General features: G+C 35.3%; 1 protein-coding gene across 4 annotated transcripts in view; it reads right to left on the reverse strand.

The window, feature by feature from the left end:
- Positions 1–26,654, reverse strand: part of LOC129279440 (phospholipid-transporting ATPase IF-like) — a 62,463-nt gene that overhangs the window by 19,949 nt on the left and 15,860 nt on the right. For all 4 annotated transcript variants that reach the window (XR_010296152.1, XM_064111642.1, XM_064111643.1 and 1 more), the window contains exons 6-28: positions 25,493–25,665; positions 24,931–24,995; positions 23,553–23,634; positions 22,486–22,636; positions 21,492–21,573; positions 20,247–20,305; positions 18,069–18,263; positions 17,643–17,812; positions 16,978–17,120; positions 16,115–16,218; positions 14,132–14,245; positions 13,750–13,872; positions 12,334–12,482; positions 10,843–10,996; positions 10,267–10,369; positions 9,644–9,789; positions 9,418–9,477; positions 8,278–8,464; positions 7,650–7,729; positions 5,761–5,826; positions 5,271–5,374; positions 4,125–4,142; positions 2,402–2,567 (exon numbers count right to left, since the gene is read on the reverse strand). Coding sequence is in view for 3 of the 4 variants with exons in the window: in XM_064111642.1 (XP_063967712.1) it covers positions 2,402–2,567; positions 4,125–4,142; positions 5,271–5,374; positions 5,761–5,826; positions 7,650–7,729; positions 8,278–8,464; positions 9,418–9,477; positions 9,644–9,789; positions 10,267–10,369; positions 10,843–10,996; positions 12,334–12,482; positions 13,750–13,872; positions 14,132–14,245; positions 16,115–16,218; positions 16,978–17,120; positions 17,643–17,812; positions 18,069–18,263; positions 20,247–20,305; positions 21,492–21,573; positions 22,486–22,636; positions 23,553–23,634; positions 24,931–24,995; positions 25,493–25,665 (2,694 nt within the window). In the remaining variant the exon portion in view is untranslated. The remainder of the gene's footprint in view (positions 1–2,401; positions 2,568–4,124; positions 4,143–5,270; positions 5,375–5,760; positions 5,827–7,649; positions 7,730–8,277; positions 8,465–9,417; positions 9,478–9,643; positions 9,790–10,266; positions 10,370–10,842; positions 10,997–12,333; positions 12,483–13,749; positions 13,873–14,131; positions 14,246–16,114; positions 16,219–16,977; positions 17,121–17,642; positions 17,813–18,068; positions 18,264–20,246; positions 20,306–21,491; positions 21,574–22,485; positions 22,637–23,552; positions 23,635–24,930; positions 24,996–25,492; positions 25,666–26,654) is intronic.

Consider the following 26,654-nt stretch of genomic DNA (forward strand, 5'->3'; position numbering starts at 1 on the left):
ACCTATTATACTTTCAGTTCTGAGGTAGAGCACATGGGTCAATGCAGAAAGAGATATGATCAAATGCAAATCAAGAAATTAAATGCATGTTGATTTCTAACCAATTACAACCATGCATCAGGGACATGTGTTTCCATTTTACTATTTGTGTTAGAAACAAAACTCTTTCAGCAACAGGCCCATGGAGGGGAGGGGAAAGGGAGACAAAAAAGGGGAGGGGACAGGGGATATAAAGGGGATGGGGAAAGGGAGGAGAATGGGAGGGGAATGGGAGGGGAAAGGGGAGGGGGAAGGGAGGGGAGGGGAGGGAAAAGGCAACAGGAAACAGAGGAGAATGGGAGGGGAAAGGGAGAGCAAAGGGGGAGGAGGAAAGGGGAATGAGAGGGGAGGGAAAGGGGGGAAAAGGAGGGGAAATGGGCAAGGGCAACGGAAATGGAGGGAAGTAAGGAGGAAGGGGGAGAAGGGGACAAGAAGGGAAGGGGAAAGGGGAAATGATTACGGGGAGGGGTAGCAAAAGGGGGCATGGCAATGGAGAGGGGAGGGGAAATGGATGCGTATAATCATTCCAATATTGAAGTTAGATACCCTAGCTTGTCAAAGACTTGTAGGAGTCGGGCTATGAGATGAGATAACTGTGAAAGATAAATGGGGGAGGTTAACTCACAGATGAGGTGGTATGTACAGAGAATATAATCCTTAATCTCCAAAATAGCAATCATACCTTCAGCTCTCATCATAAACAAGATAAGAACACAAAATTGTAACAAAAAAAATATTAATAGTTTTCTATTACAGGATCTTGGTTTCACAATGAATCACTCTGAATTCAGGAAGAAAGGGAACTTCTATTTGATGGAGAGAATATGAAATTTTAATTTTTCTTGATCTTCAATCAAGGCTTTCAGCTTGAAACATTTTACTAGTAAGAGCCAGTTAGTCACATAGTTGCAACATGACTGCACAAGACAATCTCTTGGCAATTAATCTCTTTTCTGTAATTGTCTATATATTTTTTTTAATAATTAATCATGATTATTTTTAATTAACTTACATGTATAGTAAGCAAAAAAGGGCATAGTAGTATACTTCCCTTCGTTTTTTTTTTCTTTCTTTGCGCACATAAATATATAATAAACACATTTCCAACTTACATACAGATACTGTTGTAAGAGTTACTACAGCATGATTATTTCCCATTCACATACATGTGGATCATCACAACATGTTTGTAAACACATACAGCATATAACATGTCCATGAATTTAAAGGACAAGTCCACCCCAACAAAACCTGATTTGAGTAGAAAGAGAAAATGCAAACAAGCGTAACACTGAAAATTTCATCAAAATCGGATGTAAAATAAGAAAGTTATAATACTTTAAAGTTTTGCTTAATTTCACAAAACAGTTATATACACATCTTGTTTGGTATGCAAATGAGGGGACCAATGACATCATCCACTCACTATTTCTTTTTTATTTTATTATATGAAATATGAAATATTTTTATTTTCTCGTCATTGTCATGTGAAACAAAGTTTCATTCCTCCCTGAACACGTGAAATTTCATTATTTTAACATTTTGTGGCTCAGGCAAGGAGGTCCTAATAGTCAAATTTGAAAAAAATGAAATATTGTATAATTCAAACAATAAAAAAAAAAAAAAAAAAATAGTGAGTGACATCATCGACTCTCTCATTTGCATATCACTGAGTTGAGCATAGAACTGTTTTGTGAAAAATAAGCGAACCTTTAAAATATCATAATATTCTCATTTTACATCCGATCTTGATGAAGTTTTCAGCTTATCATGTTTGATTTTTCTCTATTTATTAAAATCAACTGTTTTTTGGGGTACACTTGACCTTCAAGATAGAGGTTTGTATTCTAAACCCTGGTTTCACTGTAAGTGTATTCTGAACCATGTGCAGAGAAATTACAATCTATTGTAAATACTGATATTTCTATGTGATACATTGACCTATTCAGACATGATAGACCTTTTAATAGTCTCTGTTGAAAAGTTATAAATATATGAAACTGTTTCATGAACATGACATACCTGTTGTACACCAATCAAATTATCAGATTTCAGTAGCTTGTAACATTAGCTTGTAATTTGCATTTGATAACAATACATATAAAACAGGCCCATATTCAGGTTTGTGTATGCATTTACCTGAAGAGTGAAAATGTTGGGCAAGATCGTACATGTACTTACACAACACTGTATCATATGTCTATTGAATTCTTTACTCAAATCACAGAGACATGTACCAGTACAGATGATAATATCAAATTTTCCAAACAGATATATAGAACACAAACTCTCCACCAGCATTTAACCAGACACTGGATACAGTCCCACACATACAATATCTTATCCTCATGTGAATACTCACCCTAGCAATCACCGCTCTACTGGGGAAGAAGTAGTAACACGTGGTCTTGAAGATGTAATCCGGAAGAAAGCAAGCTACAATAACGCCCAGGATCCAGAACCATACGGTCCAGCTATTATGGGCCTCGAAGAATACCCAGTATAGACCGGTACTGTCAAATAATGATCTGAATCGGAATAGATGTATTTATTTGTATTTCTCATGTTCTTTGCATATTTTAGGTTATTTTGTTGTTTTTGCTGTGTTTTAATGCCATCAATCTATTGTGATGTTTAGTTCCTTCTCAATTATTATTTTCCTACAATGATTTGATAAATGTTGTGGTGGCTGTCAAGACATACCCTTTAGGGTTTTATTCAGCAGCCATTTTCCATTTTAATCATGTAATTTTATCTATATCATTGTATTATTTTATTTTGACAAACATGTTTACCTATTGATGAAACTTTTTTTTACATAGAATGAAATAAATGTTGAATGGTGATGATAAACAGAGGGTAATAAGCTTGAAACCTACTCCAAGCATGAATTTCCTTCAGCAAGAAATTCGATCAAGTTGTATTACATTTTTTTAAAGACAAAAAATACCTAAATCAAACAAATGAAATAAAAAAGAAATCTGAAATAAGAATGAACTATTAAATGAAAGAACAAGTGGAACGCCTCTGGCAGTCTCGCCTGCATTACCCAATTAAATATAGCAGCAGTGCTAACTTTGAAAACTACTATAAAATAATCATTCACAAAAACATCATTCATATAATGACATAATACCACGTTCATTGACCATAAATGACATTTGAACGGAGACTTAAGACTGTCAACTACACCCATGTCCACATTTTATTCACTCTATCCATAAACTTTCAAAGTTATGATGGTAATTCAACAAATACCCCCAACACGGCCAAAGTTCATTGACCTTTAATGACCTTTGACCATGGTCATGTGACCTGAAACTCGTACAGGATGTTCAGTGATACTTGATTACTCTTATGTCCAAGTTTTATGAACTAGATCCATAAACTTTCAGAGTTAGGATGGTAATTTAACAAATACCCCCAACACGGCCAAAGTTCATTGACCTTAAATGACCATTGACCATGGTCATGTGACCTGAAACTCGCACAGGATATTCAGTGGTACTTGATTAACCTAATGTCCAAGTTTCATGAACTAGATCCATACATTTTCAAAGTTATGATGGTAATTCAACAAATACCCCCAACTTGGCCAAAGTTCATTGACCCTAAATGACCTTTGACCTTGGTCATGTGACCTGAAACTCAGGCAGAATGTTCAGTAATACTTGATTAACCTTATGTCCAAGTTTCATGAACTAGGTCCATATACTTTCTAAGTTATGATGTCATTTCAAAAACTTAACCTTCGGTTAAGATTTTGAAAATAATTTTCCCAACATGGTCTAAGTTCTTTGACCCTAAATGACCTTTGACCTTGGTCATGTGACCTGAAACTCAGGCAGAATGTTCAGTAATACTTGATTAACCTTATGTCCAAGTTTCATGAACTAGGTCCATATACTTTCTAAGTTATGATGTCATTTCAAAAACTTAACCTTAGGTTAAGATTTGATGTTGACGCCGCCGCCGTCGGAAAAGCGGCGCCTATAGTCTCGCTCTGCTATGCAGGCGAGACAACAATGAGAGACTAAATGATATCTTTAAAAAGAAACATGAAATAGTGGTAACTGAATACTTACATTGAAACTATATCATGCCTGCAAACAAAAAAAATAGAAAGGAGAAAAAATAAACTTTGTGAATTTTTCCTACGATTTTCATATAATTTTACATTGCAGTACATCATATTATACATCACTTCATTTTGTTTATAATGAATTAATATATTTAAATTTGCAATTTGATGATGTTCATATTTGATATTTAAGAATGAACGATTCCAAATTAATTTAAATAGACTTTATCTTGCTTTTAATCATTTTCTTTTCCTTGGCTCATATTGTTAAGTCATTACCTCTCTGATTTACGCTGAATGAAGAAAAAGAACATCTACACCTCAATGGTACAATTCAATTGGCTGATCTAGCGCCGCTAAACTACATGGCCCGTATTCTGAAGTCAGGTTTAACTTAGACCATGGTCTAACTCTGTGCTAAAATTATGGGAAGCCAAACGTGTCAATTTTTTTTATTAAGTTGTATGTTTCTTATGTTTACTGTGCTCTTTCCTGATTCATTGATGGTGAAGACAATCATCTATTCATACTTCCAAGACAATTATGAATGCTTTGAGATCCAAATGAGCTGAAATATGATATATCTACTGTTAGTGATTTATGTAACAATTGGCTATCCATACTTAAACCACAACTTTAAACCAGGGTTTAAGTTAAACCCGACTTCAGAATGGGTTTTCACTGCTTCTCACAAAGCCCAGTGTCAGCATACTAGTAGTCTACTTCCCCCAACCCTCAAGATATACCAACATTAAAACCATAAAGAACCAGCAGCTTTGTACAGCAATACCTCAAACTCCTCAACTACTCAAATCTACCAGTTCCCTTACCCTTTAGCGTTACATTCTGAGCAGTGTAGCATTGCAATATACATGTAGGCCCGCTTGAATGATAACACACTAAATCACAACTCAATATATTCATACCGCAATAAGAAAGCTACCAAGTAATGTGTATGTGTAAAAATAATGGGTGGAAATGCTTTTCCCCTCAAAATATTTGTTTCTCTAAACAAATAAAATTATAGGCTAATTTATTAACTGCATTATTAATTTCAGTAGGTATTTTCTAATATTGATTATTTATAACAGAGTCAATGAGAGACTACACAGGGTTGGTGAGTTTGTTCTGAATTTTAACAAGTACTCACCATAATAATCCTGAATAAAGCGCTACTTGAACTGGGTAGCCTAGGAGTTGAATGATCATACCAGCTATCTGAAAGCCGTCCCAGTTGCATATCTCTACACAAAGCTGTGATTAAACAAGAATATTAAAACATTTCAGATTGAATTCACACAAAATGGTGTCAAATACATGTAACAGTATTTTCCTGGTGATCTAGAATGTTTTAAAAACTAAACTACTGGTGTTTCAGAAAGCTGTTTTTAATATTTCTTCTCATCTCAATATTCCTGGTCCAACATTCCCGGTCCAAGTCAGGCAATGTAATTTTTTTATTTTTTTATTTCAATTTCAATTTTGATTTTGATTTTGATTTTAATTTTAAATTTTGATTTTGATTGGACAATTAGGGAGACTGGGCCTGCTCTAGTACTATTCTCCAAGTCCACAACAATGTTTTTGAGGTAGACATACATGTACAGATGTTAAGTAAACAATGAGAGTAATAAGCTTACCTTAAAATTGACAACAAGCACACATCCAGTTGTGACTAAAGTACCAAATGACCAAAGACCATAGTTCTGTAACAGAAAATAGGAAAACATTTCATACTCATTATAAAGTTTAAAGGCAAAATAAGAAATAAAAAAATGTAAAGAGAAATCATAGAAGTACACATAAAAACAAAACCCAAAGCAATCCAAACCACTGCAGTAAACTACCAAATCTAGAAAGCAACTGCATGTATGTAACAAAGTCGAGGTTGGGATTTTTATCAAAAAAATGATTGAAATGAAAAACAGGACATACTGCAAATTCCTTTCTAATTTCCAATTATATGTAAATAATATTACATTCATGCACATGTCTTTTACTTTCGGGATGTTTGTGGGTTTTTTTAAAGACCACATTCTTGAATATTCAGATTAGATTTTAACAAAATGGTCTGCTTCTTCTTTGGTCCATTATCTACATGTACAAACAAATGTCAGATATACTGTTGTGCTCAAAAGTTAGTGAAACCCACCATGAAATGCATCCTTCATGCTGAGTGCTGAACATAGACAACAAAACTGCAACGATCTTGGGTTAGCCCAGAGAAACAAACTTCATTGAATGTAATATTTCATCACCCGATTTTACAATTAACTATCTTAAACATGGCAGAACTTGAACACTTTAAAATGTGTTTGCATTCTGCATTTCACATTTTTTTACTTTTAAGTGTATCTTTTGTAAATATGTATGTAAGTACTTTGGTTATTTACTCCAATTTTGTTTCATTTTGTTTTTGCTTGTTCTTATAGGTTTTAAATGATTGATTATGTGTTAAGTTCTGGTGGCCTATGGCCCACAAGCTAAGCTTCTTATTAGGTCACCACATTTCTTTTCCATCTTATCTCATCCATGTTGCAATGTTCCATAATAATGTAGTACATGTATTATATATATAATTCAGTAATTATTCACTTTTGTTCTTTGCTATTTACTTGTAATGCACTGATTTACTACTGTTGTTGTTGTCGGAATTGAAATGAAATAAAGATTCATTCATTCATTCATTCATATGTTCATTTTCTGGTGGAGTTCACAAACTTTTTACGACCACTGTAAGGCCAGAACTTGGCACATTGCACAGCCTTCCCATTTACAGCCGTCACGTGTATTTGGCTACATTGCTCATATATGTAAGGGCAATTTTCTACTACAAATTCATAAAATCCATCCTTATCACAAACAAAAAGCCACATGTCTAATTTTGTGATTTTGAAGGCAATGGGAGCCACCTCAGGTGTTTGAGCACTTGGCTATGTCAGTGGCACGTGTAATTTTGAAACACTTGAATTCAATCAATAACTCTCTCCAGGGTATTAGAAAATGTTACTCTTGATTTGATTTGACATAATGTTTCCTTCTGCATTCATAAATTTGTATAATACGTTTTCCATGACATATAACAAACATAATATATTGATTACTGTTATTTGGCATGAACCATAGAGAGAAAAAAATGATTTAAAAAAGATATAATTCTAAACAAATACACCCTGTATGATCTACTACCAAATTATAACGAACACAATTTGCAGGAGAAGGATTGTCATCATAAGCAAATTGCTTGAAAGAAAAATAACAATCCCAGATTAAAACTCATGAAATACATGTACATAATACATTTGTACGGCAGAATGGCAAAATCTGTTCATAATTTAAGTGATGAAGATCAAGATAATAAGGATGAGGATGATGGTGACAATGGTGAAGATGAAGGCCTTGTAGATGATGATGATGGTAGAGCTAATGGTGATAATCAAATTGAAGGAAGAATGACTTCATGATGAAATAAAACATTTGACACTAAAAATTTACTTCAAAAATTCTGATATCAACATGGATTTCTCACCTTCATACTCTGCATAAGAGAAACATCGTCCTTGATGAGAAACATAGCTCCAAAGAAAAAGACGATAGATTGATAGATTCCTTGAAAGAGAAAAAATATGCAACATTAAACCCCTTGACTGCTGATGAAACATAGTCCAATAATGTTGAGGCGAGGGTCACCAGTAAAACTTTGAAAATGATCCTCACTGGCGCCTAATAGAACCCTTTTATGAATATTCACCTGAAACAGAATTTGCATTTGATTATTATGTGAAATCACATTTCAGAGCAATTTTTGGTATGGCATGCATTTACAAACTTAGGAACCACATACACTGATGTCACAATTTGGTCTCAAATGTTGCACAAGAATTTAGTCACGGAACGTCCTGGTGCAAGCTTCTTAGATTAAAAACTTGTCATGCAAAACAAATGGAAGCCATTTATGCCCCGGGGGATAATTTGGTTAACAATGACCCTATAGTTTCACGGTAAACTCGGCTAAATACGACCCAGTTGCAATTCTAAATCTTTGAAAACTTCTCAAAACAAACCTGAACCTAAAGCTATACTGAACTCCAACATTTTGAACTACATGTAAGATAACACAGCCAATGCAATGGTGCCTGGTTTCACAGAAAACTCACCTAATATTACCCAGTAGCAATTCTTCCACATCTTAAAGTAGGCATTACGTTGGTTATCTTTATAGAGCTGTGGATTCTTTAGGAGCATCTTGGCCGATAGATGTTGCTCAAAGATGCCAAAGAGTAGGATTGGTAACGCACAGAAGGTGATGTTAAATAATGTTAGATACATGCTGTCAAACATGGGCTGCAAAGAAAATAAATATAGATATAATAATAATAATAATAATGATAATAATACTAACAATAACAACAACAACAATAATGATATGCAACATTTCATATATCGCTTCAAACAATGTTTCCAAGCACTGCATACTACTACCCCCTACCACGGCTACGCTGACCGGCATTTATATCCTCTACATCATTACCATTTTAAGACACATGCATTCATATAATCTAGTAATAAATATGAATATTGACATGCACTTTAGGAGGCTTCACAAACACTTAAGATATGCTTTACCAACACTTACGATAGGCTTCACCAACACATAGACAGGCTTCACAAACACTTAAAGGAGAATGAAACCCTTGAAACCAGCTGAGTCCATATCAAAGAGAAAAATCAAAGAAACATATTATTGAAAGTTTGAGGAAGATTGAATGAATAATAAGAAAGTTATGAGCATTTGAATATTGAGATCACTAATGCCATGTAGATCTTCCCATTGGCAATGCGACCAAGATCTGTGATGTCACACACGTACAACTCCCTCATTACTTTAGTACTTATTTCACTTATATTCTCACTTTTATAGAGTCTATCACAAGGTGAGGTGTTCTCTTTATATGAGAGGACAAGTACAGAGGTTTCACAACATTATATAATTGATGAATCGTTTGTCATATGATTAGAATGAGCAAAAAGATATATTTTGGGGTATATTTTCAGTGTCCAAAAGGGGAGAGTTGTTCATCTGTGACATCATAGATCTTGGTCGCATTGCCAATGGGAAGATCTCCATAGCATTAGTGATCTCGACATTCAAATGCTCATAACTGTTTTATTGCTAGTCCTATTTTACTCAAACTTTTGTTGATCTTATTCTTTGATTTTTCTGCTTTCACAAAAGCTAACTTGCTTCAAGAGTTTCATTCTCCTTTAAGATAGGCTTAAAGGTGTTAATACTATACCTGTTGTGACATCTCGGAGAAGAAAGCAAAGTAGAACTGACAGGTGATGAAAGCAAAGTTCTGTAAAAATAAAGAAAATCAATTAGAGGTTTTAGCTATCAATGAATGAAATATGGAAGCTTTATATACATCTTATCTTATGTGCACAAAACAATTGCATTTTTTTACAGTTATTCCTTTTTTATGGTAATTCTCACAACTACCTAGACCATTAATTGAGACTTACTTTGTAGAAGAAGTACTGGACGGTAATTCCTATTCTATGGTAGTACCACTGGCCATGGACGAGAAGAATTCGGAGGAGAAATTTGAAACGAGAGAAAGCATAGTCACTGCATCGTACCGCTTGTCGGCCCTCCTTACCCATAATTCCTAGGGGGAAATGTAAGATATAAATCATTATGACAGTCATATTTGGTCACATAACTGAAAATTAAAGCCGAGAAATTCAAGGGTATATGTATCACTTCAAAGATAATTTTTTTTAAATCAGCAATTTAAGATACATGTACAATTTATGAAATACTTTCAAATCATCCATACACTGTATTATTAGACTTATTGAATGTTCCTACATCATAACCCAGTGAAAATAGAAGAAAACTAAGTAACTACAATTTGGCCATCCTGACTAAATGATCAAAATCCAAATCATTTTTGCAAATGATTTTATCAATCTATTATTCAAAAGGTCATCACCATCATCTTCTTCATCGTCATCCTCATCATCATGGTGGTCGTCATCATTGTCGTCATCATCATCATTTTCTTCATCTTCTTCATCTTCATCTTCTTCATCTCCACCACCACCACCAGCTTAATCACTGGTCACTCACTGTATCTACTTACCCAGACCCAGATGAGCTTCTTGGATCATACTAACATCGTTAGCACCATCACCGATAGCCATGGTTGAAGGTTTGGTGGGAGATTCCTTCACTAGTTTTACAACCTTTTTCAAACATCAAAGAAACAATTATCAGAATAAAAGGGTGCATAAAACTTATTTGAATACCTACAAAATAGCATACAAAGAATAACCATGGCAGATGAACTGGAAACTTGTAAGGTGATGAATATTACAAGAATATAGAAAATATTAAATGAAAGGACAGTGTGAAATGGGGCAATACAGTATCTCTTAAAATGTATTGTACAAAAAAAAAAAAAATTCTATCTGACTGCCGGAGTCAGTGGCCCATCCAGAGGAAACGATGTGAACATTTTAGAAAAAAAAGCAATAGGTAAGTATGTAAACAAATGCACACACCCCCTGTTCAATTCTGAATCTGCTGTTGGCCACAGCCAAGGTGTAAAGTTAGTCCTTAAGACATGAATATGCATATTACATTGCTATGAAATATGACCAGTAGAAGATAATCGCATCATTATCTGGTTATTACTAAAATTGGCAAAAACCAATACCTGTGCTTTCTGGAAAGGTGACATTCTGCAACAGAGTACAGCTTCACAATCTAAGCAGAGATTCCTAAACTCCATTTGGTAATGTTTCATGGCCAGGGCCAGACTGGGTCCGTCTACCACCAGCGCATATCGCTTCTGAGGATCTAGCTTCATTCTGAAAGATAGTTTCAAAGAGGTCACAAAGAGTGAAGGGAGTGGTAATTTTCACTATTTGTCCTCAAAGCAAAGCTGTGATCCTTTTATACTTATCATTCTGTAAACTTACTTACGTTTCGGGCAGGTTGTCTGTCCGTCTTCCTGAAGACAGACAGTCAACCTGCCAAAAACGTTAAGTCTCCTCTCCAGCTCCTGCTCTACAACTCCATTCACCGACTCAAGCCAGCCTTCTCTCATCTACTCAAGCCAGCCTTCTCTCATCTACTCAAGCCAGCCTTCTCTCATCTACTCAAGCCAGCCTTCTCTCATCTACTCAAGCCAGCCTTCTCTCATCTACTCAAGCCAGCCTTCTCTCATCTACTCAAGCCAGCCTTCTCTCATCTACTCAAGCCAGCCTTCTCTCATCTACTCAAGCCAGCCTTCTCTCATCTACTCAAGCCAGCCTTCTCTCATCTACTCAAGCCACTCTCACCCCTCCAACTCAAGCCAGCCTTCTCTCATCTACTCAAGCCACTCTCACCCCTCCAACTCAAGCCAGCCTTCTCTCATCTACTCAAGCCAGCCTTCTCTCATCTACTCAAGCCACTCTCACCCCTCCAACTCAAGCCAGCCTTCTCTCATCTACTCAAGCCACTCTCACCCCTCGAACTCAACCAGCCTTCTAGTCAAGCCTCGTATCCTGCCTACTACTCAAGCTCTCCACTCTTTCTGGTTTACAGTCCTTTTAAAGACTACACTCAATCCCAAAGATAATCTACTTCCTAACTTCCACTTTCCCGCCTCTCAACTTCACTTCTACCTCTATCCACTTTTATCTCAGTCCTTTCAAGGACTTTACACATGGTGTACCGTAAACCACTTCGGCGATTGTTCACACCAACATGCAAACATCATCTGAAAAAGGTTACAATATGATTACTTTGTCAACTCTCCTTCATTAAACAAAATACTAGATTCATAGCAGTCTCCTAGAGAATGTGCAAATTAAAAGCTCAATATTACTAAAACAAAATGGTAAATGGTGGTGATTTTTTACCTGATTGCTAAGAAAGCATAAATGCTTGTAAGCAAGCAACCAGAGGACAGACAGCTTAAGGTCCTCTATGAGGGACCTGGTAATGAGGATAAAGCCTTTAATACAAAAGGGCACTAGCGCACCAGGTGGGAAACGAACCCGGGTCACCGGAATCCGAAACCCCCGCTCTACCGACTGAGCTAAATGACAAAATACTATTACTAACCTTCAACATACAACAGAACATTCAGCACTATTCAGTTAATTAGTGATGTCATTGGGTTCCTTTGACATTTCAAGAGTTCAAATAAAGTACTTACTGTTCTGCAAGCCTATTGAGTGTCTGGACACAGGTTGTTTCAAGTTCATGCTTGACCAGTAAGAGTTCAACCACTCCATCCTTGAAGTGACCGCAGGAATGACTGATGTTGACCGCTGTCTCTTGTTTGTCTCCCGTTAGAACCCAAATCTGTAAGGGATATCGAAAACAGGATTTGGTAAAAAAACTTGCTGATATATTATATTCAAGCCTACTACACTAAGGCTATGATGTGTTTTCCTTTGGCAAAAATTCATTCCGAAGTGTCTTTGGTCTATTACTCAGACATTCTAAAACCACATGGGCAGCGTCCACTTAGTCTACTATCACTTTGATGTCATTGCCATCTTCTCAGCACTTCACTTGTTATACCCACTGGCCCGTATTCTGAAGTCAGGTTTAACTTAGACCATGGTAAAACTCTGTGCTAAAATTATGGGAAGCCAAAAGTGCCAAAATTTTTATTAAGTTGTATGTTTCTTATGTTTACTGTGCTCTTTCCTAACTCGTGACTGGTATAGAAAACTATCCTATATATCCTTCCGAAACATTTAAGAATGATTAGAGAGAAAATGAGCCGATAAATTGAAATTCTACTGTTACAGATTTATGACACCATTGGCTATCCATACTTAAACCACAACTTTAAACCTGAGTTTAAGTTAAACCCGACTTCAGAATACGGGCCACTCAGTCTAATTATCATTAGTCTAATACCCAGATGGTCTATTTCCACATCGTCTAATCATTTTTCACTTCATCAAATGACAATTTTATTCACAAATATTTAATCGAACCATTGACCAAATGGATATAAGATTATAAAGTGAATATAGCCAACTGGAAATGAGACAAAATGTTAAATGGATTAAATGGCAATTAGACCAAATGATTAGTAGACAAACTAGGATTAGATCATGAAATGAGACTAACAGAAAGTAGATGAGGTTGCCAACCCAACACAAGACAGAAGAAGAAGAAGAAGCGGGTACAGACCAATAAGTAATTTACCAAATTTTAATTGCTTGTAGGGTTATGATTACACTACTCATACCAAATGTCATGGTCTCAGCTACATCTTGCGTCGTGGTCTCGTGGTTCTGACTCTCGCCTTTCAAACAGAGGGTCATGGGTTCGAATCCTAGCCATGGCGTGTTTTCCTTCAGCAAGAAATTTATCCACACTGTGCTGCACTCGACCCAGGTGAGGTAAATGGGTACCAGCAGGAAGTAATTCCTCAAAAAGCTGCGCGCACTAGAATCGGTAGACTAGCTTAGCCGGGATAATATAGGAGCGCCTTGAGTACCTAGCAAGGTGGATACGTGCGCTATACAAATCCTATATTATTATTATTATTATTACTGAATACAAGGTGAATTAAAATTGTATTACTAATCCTAAATAGGATTAAGATTACCTTAATGCCTGCTTCCCTGAGAGCCGCCATAGTCTCAGCTACCTGATCTTGTAATCGATCTTCAACCCCAGTAGCTCCGATCAGGTGTAGGTCTTGTTCTATCATGTCATATGCTTCAGACACCTGTAGGAAAATATAATGAATTCAAATAAATCATAGTTCACCATAAGTACAATTTCAACCAGGGATCTACAAGTTCAACTTCTGAGCTAGCTAAATTCAGCTATTTTTGTTTTTAATTTTCAGCTGGAATATTTTTCATACTTTTTCCTACTTGTGTAAATGATTATCATGCATTACTATTTTGAAAATATAGCAAGGACGGTTAAACCTCATCTAATATAGAATCTCATCTAATGATGAAACATGAAAAAGATCATACCTTCTCCTCTCTGTCATCCAGAGCCGTAGAAGCTAGTCTCAATTTCTCCTCCATCGTTGCATACGTATCGTCGCTGAGTTTCCTTCTACCAAAGCATAATGTTCTTAGACCCTCCTGGATAAAACAACAACAAAAAAACCCATCAATATTCATAAAACACAATGTAGTTACTCCAAAAGTAAACTTCCACTAAATCTTCAACCACTATTGTCTATTTTTCCATTTGGTCCGATCCCGCAAGGTCTAGTCCTTGTTTATCTACAACCAGTTGTCAACCAACCATTTCATCTTTTTGCCATGTACATGTAGCCCAGTTAACATTTTCTTAAATTTTAGATGATTTGATAAAATGCTTATGATCCAAATTTTCATTAGACAGAGGACCATCTGGGCATGACAGTTAGATCAAGTGATGGTTGGACCAACGATTATCGTCCTGAATTGGTAGAAGACCAAGTGGGTCTAGCCTTGATGGTGTCATATGATCTGACAATTAGGCAGTCCGCAAATAGACCAAGTAGATACAGACGAATCATCACCACTAGCACTTCTACTAATACTACTGCAATACTAGTACTACATCAAGACTTTAAGGCCCGTATTCTCAAAAGAGGTTTTAATTGTACCATGGTACAAAACCATGGACTTAAAGTGATTGGTTAACATTGGTTTGACTTTTTAAAAATCTGAGCTAGAAGGTCACACTTGTCACCTGTGTCTGTGATATGTTACAAAAATGAAGCCCAGAAAAAATTGCGTTCGAAAATAATTATTTAGTGCTTCAAAAATTGAAATATAAAGTGACCAAAAACACCATCTTAATTTCATCCCATACACTGCTGTGTACTATTTAGGCGTATATAAGACGCCTATTTACAAAATCGGTGTTTGCCATGTAGTTTTAGCTTTTCATTCTCAATAATGGTTGTTTTCAGGGTTTATTAGTTCTAATACATGCACTTGTACACATGTTTCATCTTGGTTTGAGAATTTTTTAAATCGGCTGCTCACAAAGTTAAACAATACCTTTAAGCAGATTTTTTTACATAATTACGCTTATTTCATTGTGTACACAAAGTTCAATCCAATTAAATACGCGCTTTCGGCAAAGTGAGCTTAAAATGAAGCGCGTTTATGAAATAAATCTGCATAGTCCATGGTTTTGTACCATGGTACAATTGAAACCTCTTTTGAGAATTAACCCTAAGAAGACTGGGGCTGATTCAGCCCCCCCCCCCTCAACATTTTTCACGATTAAATCCGCTGCACAAATTTTTTTTGACCGCGTCGCTCGCTGACTTTTTACTTTCAAGTGTCGCGCAACTTTTGAGACCAAAATTGCGACCCCCGGGTATGCAGTTCCGATATTACGGAACATTTTGTAAGTGCATGCAGGCCCAAAATTGCTCAAAAACATAAAATTTGTGTACAAATCCAATGCAAATAGTGTTTTTAGCCCGAATTCATCAATGTATCATTATTTTTCCTTTTACTGATTAAAATAAATTAATTCCATCTGGTTAATGGTCAAAATAAAGTCCCCAACAATTTCCATTGAAAAACAATAAAAAACAAAGAGTCGAAAAACAAAGAAATACATAAGGAATTTGGAAAACAATAAAATACATAAGAAAATAAATGTGATGTTGTAATTTTTTCAGAGTACATTTGATAAGATCCTTGTAAAGAGTTTGTGTACCAAAAATTAGCATTTTAGTGGCACTATTTAATTAATTAGAGCAAAATTTTTATTTTACGCATAAATTAGCATAATTAGCAATGAGATTTTTCACAGAATTTGACCTTATAGTTTTGTAGATTATGCCATGGGTAACGTGCGTGCCAATTTTTGTTGCGATCGTGCGATCGACAGCCGAGACCATAAGAGGGGGGCTGAATCAGCCCCCCTCAGTCTTCTTAGGCATCAAAATAGCCCAGTCTATTTAGGGTTAAGTCTCAGTTCTAGAAATATTTTGTTCTCACCATGGCGTAGTCGCTAACGTGTTGATCGGTTTCACTTTTCTTTCCGCTGATACTCTTCCTCAAGATGGATGACTCCGCCCCTTTGCATAGAAGCAGGTTTTCTCCTTCACAGAAAAAAACAATAACAAAGGATTAGTACATTTTTCTCTTCATACTCATACGTACAATCAAATACAAATCAAATATGGGATTTTCCTTGCAAGGCCTGTTAAAGACAACCTCCTTCTCCATTCTAATAAATGTATTATAAGTCAGTATATAGGAACAAGACTGTCAGTCTTGAGACCTAAACTTTGCAGTGACTCATCCATGAATTGAACAAAAGACCTACCGCTCATGAACTAAGTGGTCTACTGAGTCAACTTTAAGTTGATAGCAGGAAGATCTTGGTTGTAAAATCTCGTCCTCTAAAAATAATTTTACACACAGAGGTAGATAAATGGGTTCCTTTTATTTCATTAATTTTCATTCATATCTGCCCTTCTCATTATATGAAAGTTAATGAATCTGAAAACACTGGACAAACATGGTTTTGAATTTTCTGTTGCATTGCCAATTTTAGTGCACATCATCTTTCAAAAACATTGCAACATCAATGTGATGTTGCCATAACACCATTAAAATGAAAGTGCACAGGTAGATTCTTTCTTTTTATGTGTTTGGTATGATTTTTGAGGCTCTGCATCAAAACTCAATAAGAAACATAATTAAAAAATTGGGAAAAAATTCTTTAAAGAATGGGTTTTAGTGCTTTTCCATGATCCACTGGTGCTATATAAGCCTTGTGGTCCATGTAAAAATCCTATGGTCGTAAAAACTCAAGAGTGACCTTCAGACCAAGATTACAGAATAAACCTCATTACCTGAAGGCGTTTTTAGAATGATACTCATGCACTTCCGGGTCGGGTCAAACTCCAGGGTGTTAAGTATCTGGTATCGAAGCGTCTGTCCTTTGTGTTTGACGTCTAGGTACTCCTGGGTGCCTCCTAGGAACGTTGTACCATACCTAATGGAACGGAAGACACACAAATGTTACAAAAATAGAGACACAAAACCAGTGGCAGCAATCGGAGGGGGGGGGGGTGTACTGACATTTCCGCTCCCCCTTGGTTTTTATTTTAGCCAATGGGAGAGACCTGTCTTGTACCCCCCCCCCCCCAGACAAAAATCTTACAAAATTGCCACCTATCCACAAAATCAACCAATAGTCATTAATTTTTTTTTTTAATACACATTTTATTATTGCTGCATTTTGAAGTTAATTTGCTTGTGCCAACAGGGTGAGTTATCAGCACTAATACCTATTTTGGATATTTGGGAGTGACGACAATAAGTGTGAATTCTTGTTTTCACAGTTCGCTATGGAAATGTTATTGCATAAAAGCTTACCGGGTAATGGATCTAACCATAATTTTTTTATAAATGCTGTGTATTGCGGAACACACTAGTTATTTGCGGTCCAAGAGCTTGGACAGAAGTTGGACAGAATATACAGATAAAGAAATGGCATAATTGGTGTAATACTAACTGGCTTGCTGCCTCCACTAGAGCCTTTTCATCTGGTGAAGATGCTTCGTACTGCAGCATATGTGCCTCACCCACGTTACCGTTCATCACCTTCTTTGCTGATGCAGGTTCTTTATGGACATGGACGGTATGACAGAGTGCCATGGTCAGCAAGAACTCATCTTTGTCACTCTATGAAGGAAATGTATCAGGGAGAATTTGATTCGAGCATTGTCAGATGGTATAGAGATCAACATCTACATTGAAGGGCCTTTAGCATATGACAGTGATGATTGATGATGATGATGATGATGATATATTCAAACTATAGAATAGTACCTGTTCATACAAAGGTTAGAAAATCATACCAAACATCTTTAGTATCGTAAAGAATGATACCATAGGGCTACAAAGGCAACAACAACCGAATGAATCAATGGTCACATACCTCATTCCCTTCGTTTTCTTTCTGGGGCTGAAGTTGACCTTTGACCTCAGTGTACTTGACCCCGTTGATTGAGCACTGTCTGAACTTCATCTCGTTCTCAGTGAGGGTACCGGTCTTGTCTGTAAACATGTACTCCACCTGGCCCAACTCTTCATTCAGATCAGACGTGTTGGCGACAGCACGCTCGTTGGTTTTCTGTTTCCATGGCAACGCAGAGGAGAGGAAATAAAGAACACAACGTGGTTTGTTCTATTCATTCTCAGAGAATAGATTGGGAAGTGGAGCATGTTGACATGGACATGTGTTGAGGAAATAAATTTGTGGCATTCCACGAACCATGTCACATCTCCCTTAATACCCAAACCACAATGAGAAAACACCAGGGGAGCATGTCATGAAAGGACTTGTCAGACGTTTTATCCTAGAGTTACCATAGTAACAATGCCTCTCAGCAAACCACAATCAAGGAAAGTTGTCAGATCCGACAACTTGTCAGACAAAATTTGATGAAATGCTCCCCAGGGGTTCGTTTCACAGGCCTACCAATATTTGGAAATGAAAAAAGGCGTCCTAATCGCGTGGCGCAAATATTTCTGCGTGATAGCAAGCATGGTTCTCGCACTTGTTTTAATTATGACATGTTAGCATAATCATACTTAATTGAGAAATTAGATGAAAGTAATGGAAAAATATATTAATCTCATTGCCTTGGGAACAACACAATGCAATACCACCCCTGGATTACTCTTACTATAGCAACAGCAGTGCTACAATATGACAAACAAGTGGAACGCCTCTGGCAGTCTCGCCTGCATCACGCAATTTAATATAGCAGCAGTGCTAACTTTGAAAACTACTATAAAATAATCATTCACAAAAACATCATTCATATAATGACATAATACCACGTTCATTGACCATAAATTACATTTGAACGGAGACTTAAGACTGTCAACTACACCCATGTCCACATTTCATTCACTCTATCCATAAACTTTCAAAGTTATGATGGCACTTCAACAATTACCCCAACATGGCCTAAGTTTATTGACCTTAACTGACCTTTGACTTGGTTTTGTGACCTGAAACTCACAGGGGATGTTCAGTGATGCTTGATTACTCTTATATCCCAAGTTTTATGAACTAGATCCATAAACTTTCAGAGTTAGGATGGTAATTCAACAAATACCCCCAACACGGCCAAAGTTAATTGACCTTTAATGACCTTTGACCATGGTCATGTGACCTGAAACTCGTACAGGATGTTCAGTGATACTTGATTACTCTTATGTCCAAGTTTTATGAACTAGATCCATAAACTTTCAGAGTTAGGATGGTAATTTAACATATACCCCCAACACGGCCAAAGTTCATTGACCTTAAATGACCATTGACCATGGTCATGTGACCTGAAACTCGCACAGGATATTCAGTGGTACTTGATTAACCTAATGTCCAAGTTTCATGAACTAAATCCATAAATTTTCAAAGTTATGATGGTAATTCAACAAATACCCCCAACTTGGCCTAAGTTCATTAACCCTAAATGACCTTTGACCTTGGTCATGTGACCTGAAACTCGCACAGGATGTTCACTAATACTTGATTAACCTTATGTCCAAGTTTCATGGACTAGATCCATAAATTTTCAAAGTTATGATAGTAATTCAACAAATACCCCTAACCTGACCAAAGTTCATTGACCCTAAATGACCTTTGACCTTGGTCACGTGACCTGAAACTCGAGCAGGATGTTCACTAATACTTGATTAACCTTATGCCCAAGTTTCATGAACTAGGTCCATATACTTTCTAAGTTATGTCATTTCAAAAACTTAACCTTCGGTTAAGATTTTGAAAATAATTTTCCCAACATGGTCTAAGTTCATTGACCCTAAATGACCTTTGACCTTGGTCATGTGACCTGAAACTCAGGCAGGATGTTGAGTAATACTTGATTAACCTTATGTCCAAGTTTCATGAACTAGGTCTATATACTTTCTAAGTTATGATGTCATTTCAAAAACTTAACCTTAGGTTAAGATTTGATGTTGATGTTGACGCCGCCGCCGCCGCCGTCGCCGTCGGAAAAGCGGCGCCTATAGTCTCGCTCTGCTATGCAGGCGAGACAAAAACATACAGATTGTTTACTTTATATTTGATTTTTTTTTTCTTTACCTCATCATACATCTCTATGTCATATCCTAAGAACATGGATCCAAGAAACTTCTGCATTTCTGCAACGGAAAAAAAAAACACATTTGTATTATTTAGTAATCTTCTATATAATAACTTGAGAAATTCAACTTTTGTTTATTTATTTCATTTCTCGCAAAAGAAATACAATACAGCTTTCCACTGCAGCCTCAATGACCATGCAGGGCCCTTTCTTACAAAGAGTTGCAATTGATCCAATCAAACACAACTATGGAAAGCCTGCAATGTTATCATCTAAAAAGCATGTTTGTTCAACATATTTTCTAGATATGATGTCTATTCACATATTTAGTTTTCTTTAAAATTTAGTGTTGTTATCTTTGTTTTCTAAGGACATTGTGCAAATTTCCTGAAGAAAAAAATAATGACATTGATGGATTTCCATACGGTTGAGGTTGATCAAATCAATCGTAGCTCTTTGTAAGACAGAACCCAGATCTAGGTTTATTGACATAATGATGAATGATCGGGTAGTAGCATCAATAAAGACAATGAATAGCCACAAATTTTGAGGTATACATGTATTTTCAAGTGTGGTGAGAACAATATTTAAATTTCTCAATATCTTCTAGCAACACTGATAAACTTACATGGTCACATTCTATTCAACATTTATTCATTTTCATGACATTTTGCAAACTTCTATATAAAGCAGAATTTGTTTCCCTATTCCATCAGTTCCATATTTCCACACGCCAACCAATACTTTTCATTGGTTAACATTGCTTATCAGTCTAATGAAAGATTAAACTCCTTGAAGGACAAAAATAATATTTTTAAACTGGATTATAAGGTATAAATCCACATCTTCGATACTGCACATATTTCTTTCTTCTTTTCATGCATATAGCAGTTCAAGATCATGTGAAGTACACATATTTATTTTTTTGTAATTTTTCTAATGTTGATAACATTATAACTTCAATGTAGATTAATCTATCACACATTTAAAATCTGTTAATGATGGATACCAAAACACTGAGCATCTCAAACAATTGAGTGTAAAGCAGGATATTTCAATTTATCATTACCACAAATTTGTAATATAAAATAATTAATTACTTTTTACTATTTTGCTTTTCATACCTTGGAAGTAGGCATAAAGTTATACAAAACTTATTTGCCTCTCAGTGTCTAAAGATCAGCAGTAAGTTACGTTTACACTTATTATCCTTTATCTATAATAATTGTCTAAATATGACTTACCTATTGTCACATACAATGAAATTGGAATGATGTAATTATAAAGCACAAGGAAGGATAGAAAGTCCTCCATCACTCCTAAGAACTGTAATCAGAGAATGAAAAGACAAGAAATGAAATTGATTATTTATTATTGCCAAAACTCTCCTGGAAACTGTTGCTGGGCTAATAATATCAATTACTATCTAAAGGAAGTGTGTTTTTGTAGTGTAAAATGAGTATATACACTGTGAAAAAAAGGAGAGAAAGATAATATTGGCATGGTTAGCACTTTACAGTCAAAGAAAAAATATCATCTTTGAAGGCCTACAAAATCCATGATGTTGCTGGGCTAATAATATCAGTAAGTATCTTTGTGTTTTATTGTCTATAAAACACTAAAATGAGTACATACACTGTGAGAAAAAAAAGAAGAGCACCTTTCAGTCCAAGAAAGATATGATCTTGGAAGGCCTGGAGATTTGCAAAACTAAAGAATGTTTCTTCATTTAAAAAAGAGAATTCATCTGACAGAGTTAAAAAATAGTTGTGTGACAAAGTAATAAAACAAAATAGGAGGACGAGATTTCAGCCCATTCCTAATTTCTGTCTCATCGTATGACATCATTGCTCATACATCGTCACAAAATTTCAGCAAAAAAAACATATAAGATATATCATATATTGTCCAGTTTTAGCATTAGCATCAAATGCATTTATATGTGATCCAACATTGATGTCATATTTATATGTACACTATATGTCATACTCAAATTCTAATGTCGATCATGTCCTAGCTACAAAAACTGTACCAAAATGTGTTCATTTAAATTGAAAATAATCAGGTGCTTAATGTTATTGTACTTAATGTATCTCTATTAGACATATATCAACATTTATTCAACTATTGTATAATCACAAATCGAACCATTATCATAATCACAACTAAAGTGTAGGAAGCAAGAAGCCAACAAAATTTTACACCAAACCGAAATCCTCCCATTCTCATAATTCTTACCGATATCTCATAGTCTGCTTTGGCTACTTCATAGAAGTACCATGAGAACGGGACGTAAGACCTTGCATTGTAGAAATACTTCAATCCCGTACATATTGATACCTCAAAGATTAATACTCCAAGCATGAATAGAAGATAATAGTTCATCACTCTGTGCCAAAGAAAATACAATTTAATACAAAGAGTTATCAGGAGCACTATTTCAGCAGTACATAGTGATACCTCAAAGATTAATACTCCAAGCATGAATAGAAGATAATAGTTCATCACTCTGTGCCAAAGAAAATACAATTTAATACAAAGAGTTATCAGGAGCACTATTTCAGCAGTACATAGTGATACCTCAAAGATTAATACTCCAAGCATGAATAGAAGATAATAGTTCATCACTCTGTGCCAAAGAAAATACAATTTAATACAAAGAGTTATCAGGAGCACTATTTGATCAGTATTTGTTCTGCAAATTGGCAACACAAATACATTCCCTTCACTGCTACATTTATTCTGATAAAATTAAGAGCATGGAATAACATGTGACTATATATAAGTTCCACTAGAAACATTCTCTTTCAGAATACTACATTTTCCTCAATCTTAATATATTCTCTTCTGTGGTACAGTATGGTTAATAGCAAATAAGATATAACTATTATTATTATCATTATGTATCAGATATAAATAAATATTGATAGAGATCCCCTTAGGAAGTTATAAACTAGCCAATTTGCATGAAAAACAACTATGTTGACATTTCTGTCACATTGCCAATTGAAGAAAAACAGGAATTATGTTTTCTTTGATAGTTAGAACATTCATACAAAGAAAAATAAAATTTAGTCACTCAACCAACTCCCCTTCCCCCTCAAAACAAGCAAACCAACGGACGAACGAATGCACGAATACATGAATATATAAATAATTGAACAAATATATAAATAAGTAAATAATAAAAAATAAATAAATAAATAAAAAGAATAATAAAATAACAAGAAATGAAAAAAACAAATATAAATAATAGATGAAAGAAAGAATAAATAAAATAACATAAACTGTCAGCCTCAACTCACGTTTCTATACAGGAGAATTTTTGTCCTTTGGTTTTAGAATTTAAGGCCATCTTGGTTTCCTCTCCTGTGTACACTGCACAACCTGAGAAGAAGGTGAAACAGAGTTATAAAATACTTTATTCAAGAATCATGCTTTTTCAAAGGGATAGAATAATTGTAATGGCAAATAAATCCTGCTGAAATTAGTATCATGGCAAAAGGGAGAAAATTAAGTCAGTGCGAGAAATTGTGTCATATTCCTTCTGTAAACTCTGGTGAATTCACTGCTTTTGATCAGGAGGCATGTAATAATGCAGTCAAAGTCAGCGATAGGATCTAATGGTTTCACTTTGGCAACTATTTGATAACGACAGATTCTCAAGCAGCAATTGGTTGCATATGCATGTTTGTGATTGAAGGTAAAACAGGGCCCCGTCTTACAAAGAGTTGCGATCGATCCCATCAACCTCAACTATGGACGGCCAGCAACGTCAACATCTAAAATGCTAATTTGTTCAAAATATTCTATAGATTATGATGTATATCAATACATTTATCATTCTCTTGAAGATTCAGTGTGATTTTTTTGTTTACTAATGAGATTGTGCAAATTTCTTTTGGAAAAATTATGGCATGGATGGATTTCCATAGAGTTAAGATTGATTGGATCAATTGTAACTCTTTGTAAGACAGGGCCCTGGTTCCCTCAAATGCATTTCTTTTTTAATGATATTGGAGTATCAGAAAATATAGAGAAACATTTACTACATTTAGAGTACATTTAGTAATGTTCCCATTCTGGGTTGAACAGATGTCAAATTTTGAGTTATTATTTTATCAGCAGATATCACACAGATCAAATTAATAATAAGTCTTCATCACTTTACACTGAGAAGACTGTTTGAATGTCTAGGATCACATTCGCAAGCATATACAGAATGTGCCGGAACCTTTTGAAAGCTCTCAGAATGCATAGACAGGATATTTTCATCTCCAATGCATTCTATTTCATTCCCATTTCTAGCGTAATTGAAGTGCAAACTAGGGATTCACAAACAGGATATACAGAAATAGAAATATGTCATGCACAGCAACACTGAATGAGGCAATTTAGAGACAAGATATAGCAGCATATTTTGTCTGTCTGATTGATTAACTCAACACAAATTACTATAATTTCGGGAGATATCATATTAAATTTCTCTCAGTAGACCCATATTGCCCTCATCAAGACTCGGGCAAAATGAGACTACTTCAGGAAAAATATATATGGTATCTCCCACAAAGTAAGCCAATATTATGTAATTATTTCCTGTGAAATACTTCTGGTAGGTTTGGAGTTAAATTTATTGGTGTGCCTGCGTTATTATTGTGTGATTGAAATACAAGATGTACTTACCATAAATATATTCTGTATTTTTAAGGCGACATCCACGTAATAAGACATTTTCTGCAGTTAAAGGCCTGGAATAAACCACAAATTAGAAATGAATAAAATAAACTCAAAATTTGCTATGAAATTCTTAATCATGAATAACATGACTGAGGTATACTGTATAATGCAGTTTGAATATTAGATATTGCAAGTTGAATTTGTTTTAGGTATCCAAACAAGCTTGTTAATATTCTTCAACCTTTGAGGAAAGTAGTGCAAGAATCTGTTCTTTACAAGCCAAATGAGCATGAAACAGCCAACACACAATAGTATTGGCTTCACTTGCCTACAAAAAGTATATATCATAACACAACTGACTATAATAACTTTGATATTCGGCATAATAAGAATCTTGCTATAGGATTATTAGGCTATCTTTCCCAAGCGAAGCTGAGGAAAGATAGCTACATGTACATCCAGCTTGCCTCCTAAGTGATAGTTCGTCCATCACCTTCACCAACAGTGATTATTTGCTTACTATTTTAGTTAATTTTTGACTCAAATTTTGAAGTTCAATGCCACTCACTTTTGGGTAGGATTGCTGTTATTATTAGGCACATTGGTGTTTTGGTATAAAGTCATTCTGCCAACAAATTTGTATAAATCTAAGATAGGTTGCTGGCACTCCACGACGGCGGACAATGAATTCAGACTCTCCTCTGTTTGTAGAATGGCAGTGTCCGGTAATGACCTGAATATCTGGACAGAAAAGAACATAGAATGATTGAAAATAATTATAACAAAAACAATAGTGAAATCATTGGTGTACTGATAATAATATTGAGGATGATAATATTAATATTCACATTAATGGCAATGATGATTATGATTGTTGAGAGCAATGATATTTCTTTGAAAATCAGAGTTATAGAAAGGAGACAAGAGGATATCAGGTTCCATCACCTGATGGCTCGTACGAAACGTTTAAGTGATTCCGCCATTTACATTTTTCCTAGACTGTGGGACGAACTACCTCGGGACTTGCGCATTGACTTTGTACTCTCTAAATTTCAGACCTGGCAATACAGGCTGAAAAGTCATATCTTCTTCAATTAACTTTATCTTTTGAAGTCTTTGTTTAATTTACGATAGGTTAATTTAATAATTACGGTATGATTTGGAATCATTCATTCGTATACTTTTTTTTTGACATTCTTGAGCCGAAACTATAATTTTGATTATACTGCTTTTATGTCTCTGGAGTCTTTTTTCTTTTGCTTTTTCCCCTCTTTTTCCTGCCATTATTTAAACATCTTCTGGACAGTTCCATCGCAGCTTCTTTATTATAATTGTGTATACAATTTAATATATGAAGTACTCGTTCTTTAATGTGTTTTCCTAGTTTCCTTAATCGCCTGAAGCCCACTAAGCCTATGTACCTATTCACTTCTTTTACCATGTTTTCTTAACTTCTATATACCGGTCAACATATATAATTTTAGACATTCTTGTCAGCTTGCTACTACATGTTCTCATATTTTTTTTTTCTTCTTTTTTCTCAGTTTTATACTTCATCGTTTCAGTTTGCTTACTTTACATTTTATGCAATAGTTTTTAAGCCAGAATTAATTCCTCATGTTTAAGCTCAGTATCGTGTCATGACCTAGTGTCATCATACATATTAGTTTCATGTTCTCCTTGTACTTTGTTTTTTGTTAGTTGTTTAGTTTATGAAATGTTTTACATTT

Source organism: Lytechinus pictus, chromosome 16 (assembly GCF_037042905.1).
Source record: "Lytechinus pictus isolate F3 Inbred chromosome 16, Lp3.0, whole genome shotgun sequence".
Taxonomy (NCBI): domain Eukaryota; kingdom Metazoa; phylum Echinodermata; class Echinoidea; order Temnopleuroida; family Toxopneustidae; genus Lytechinus; species Lytechinus pictus.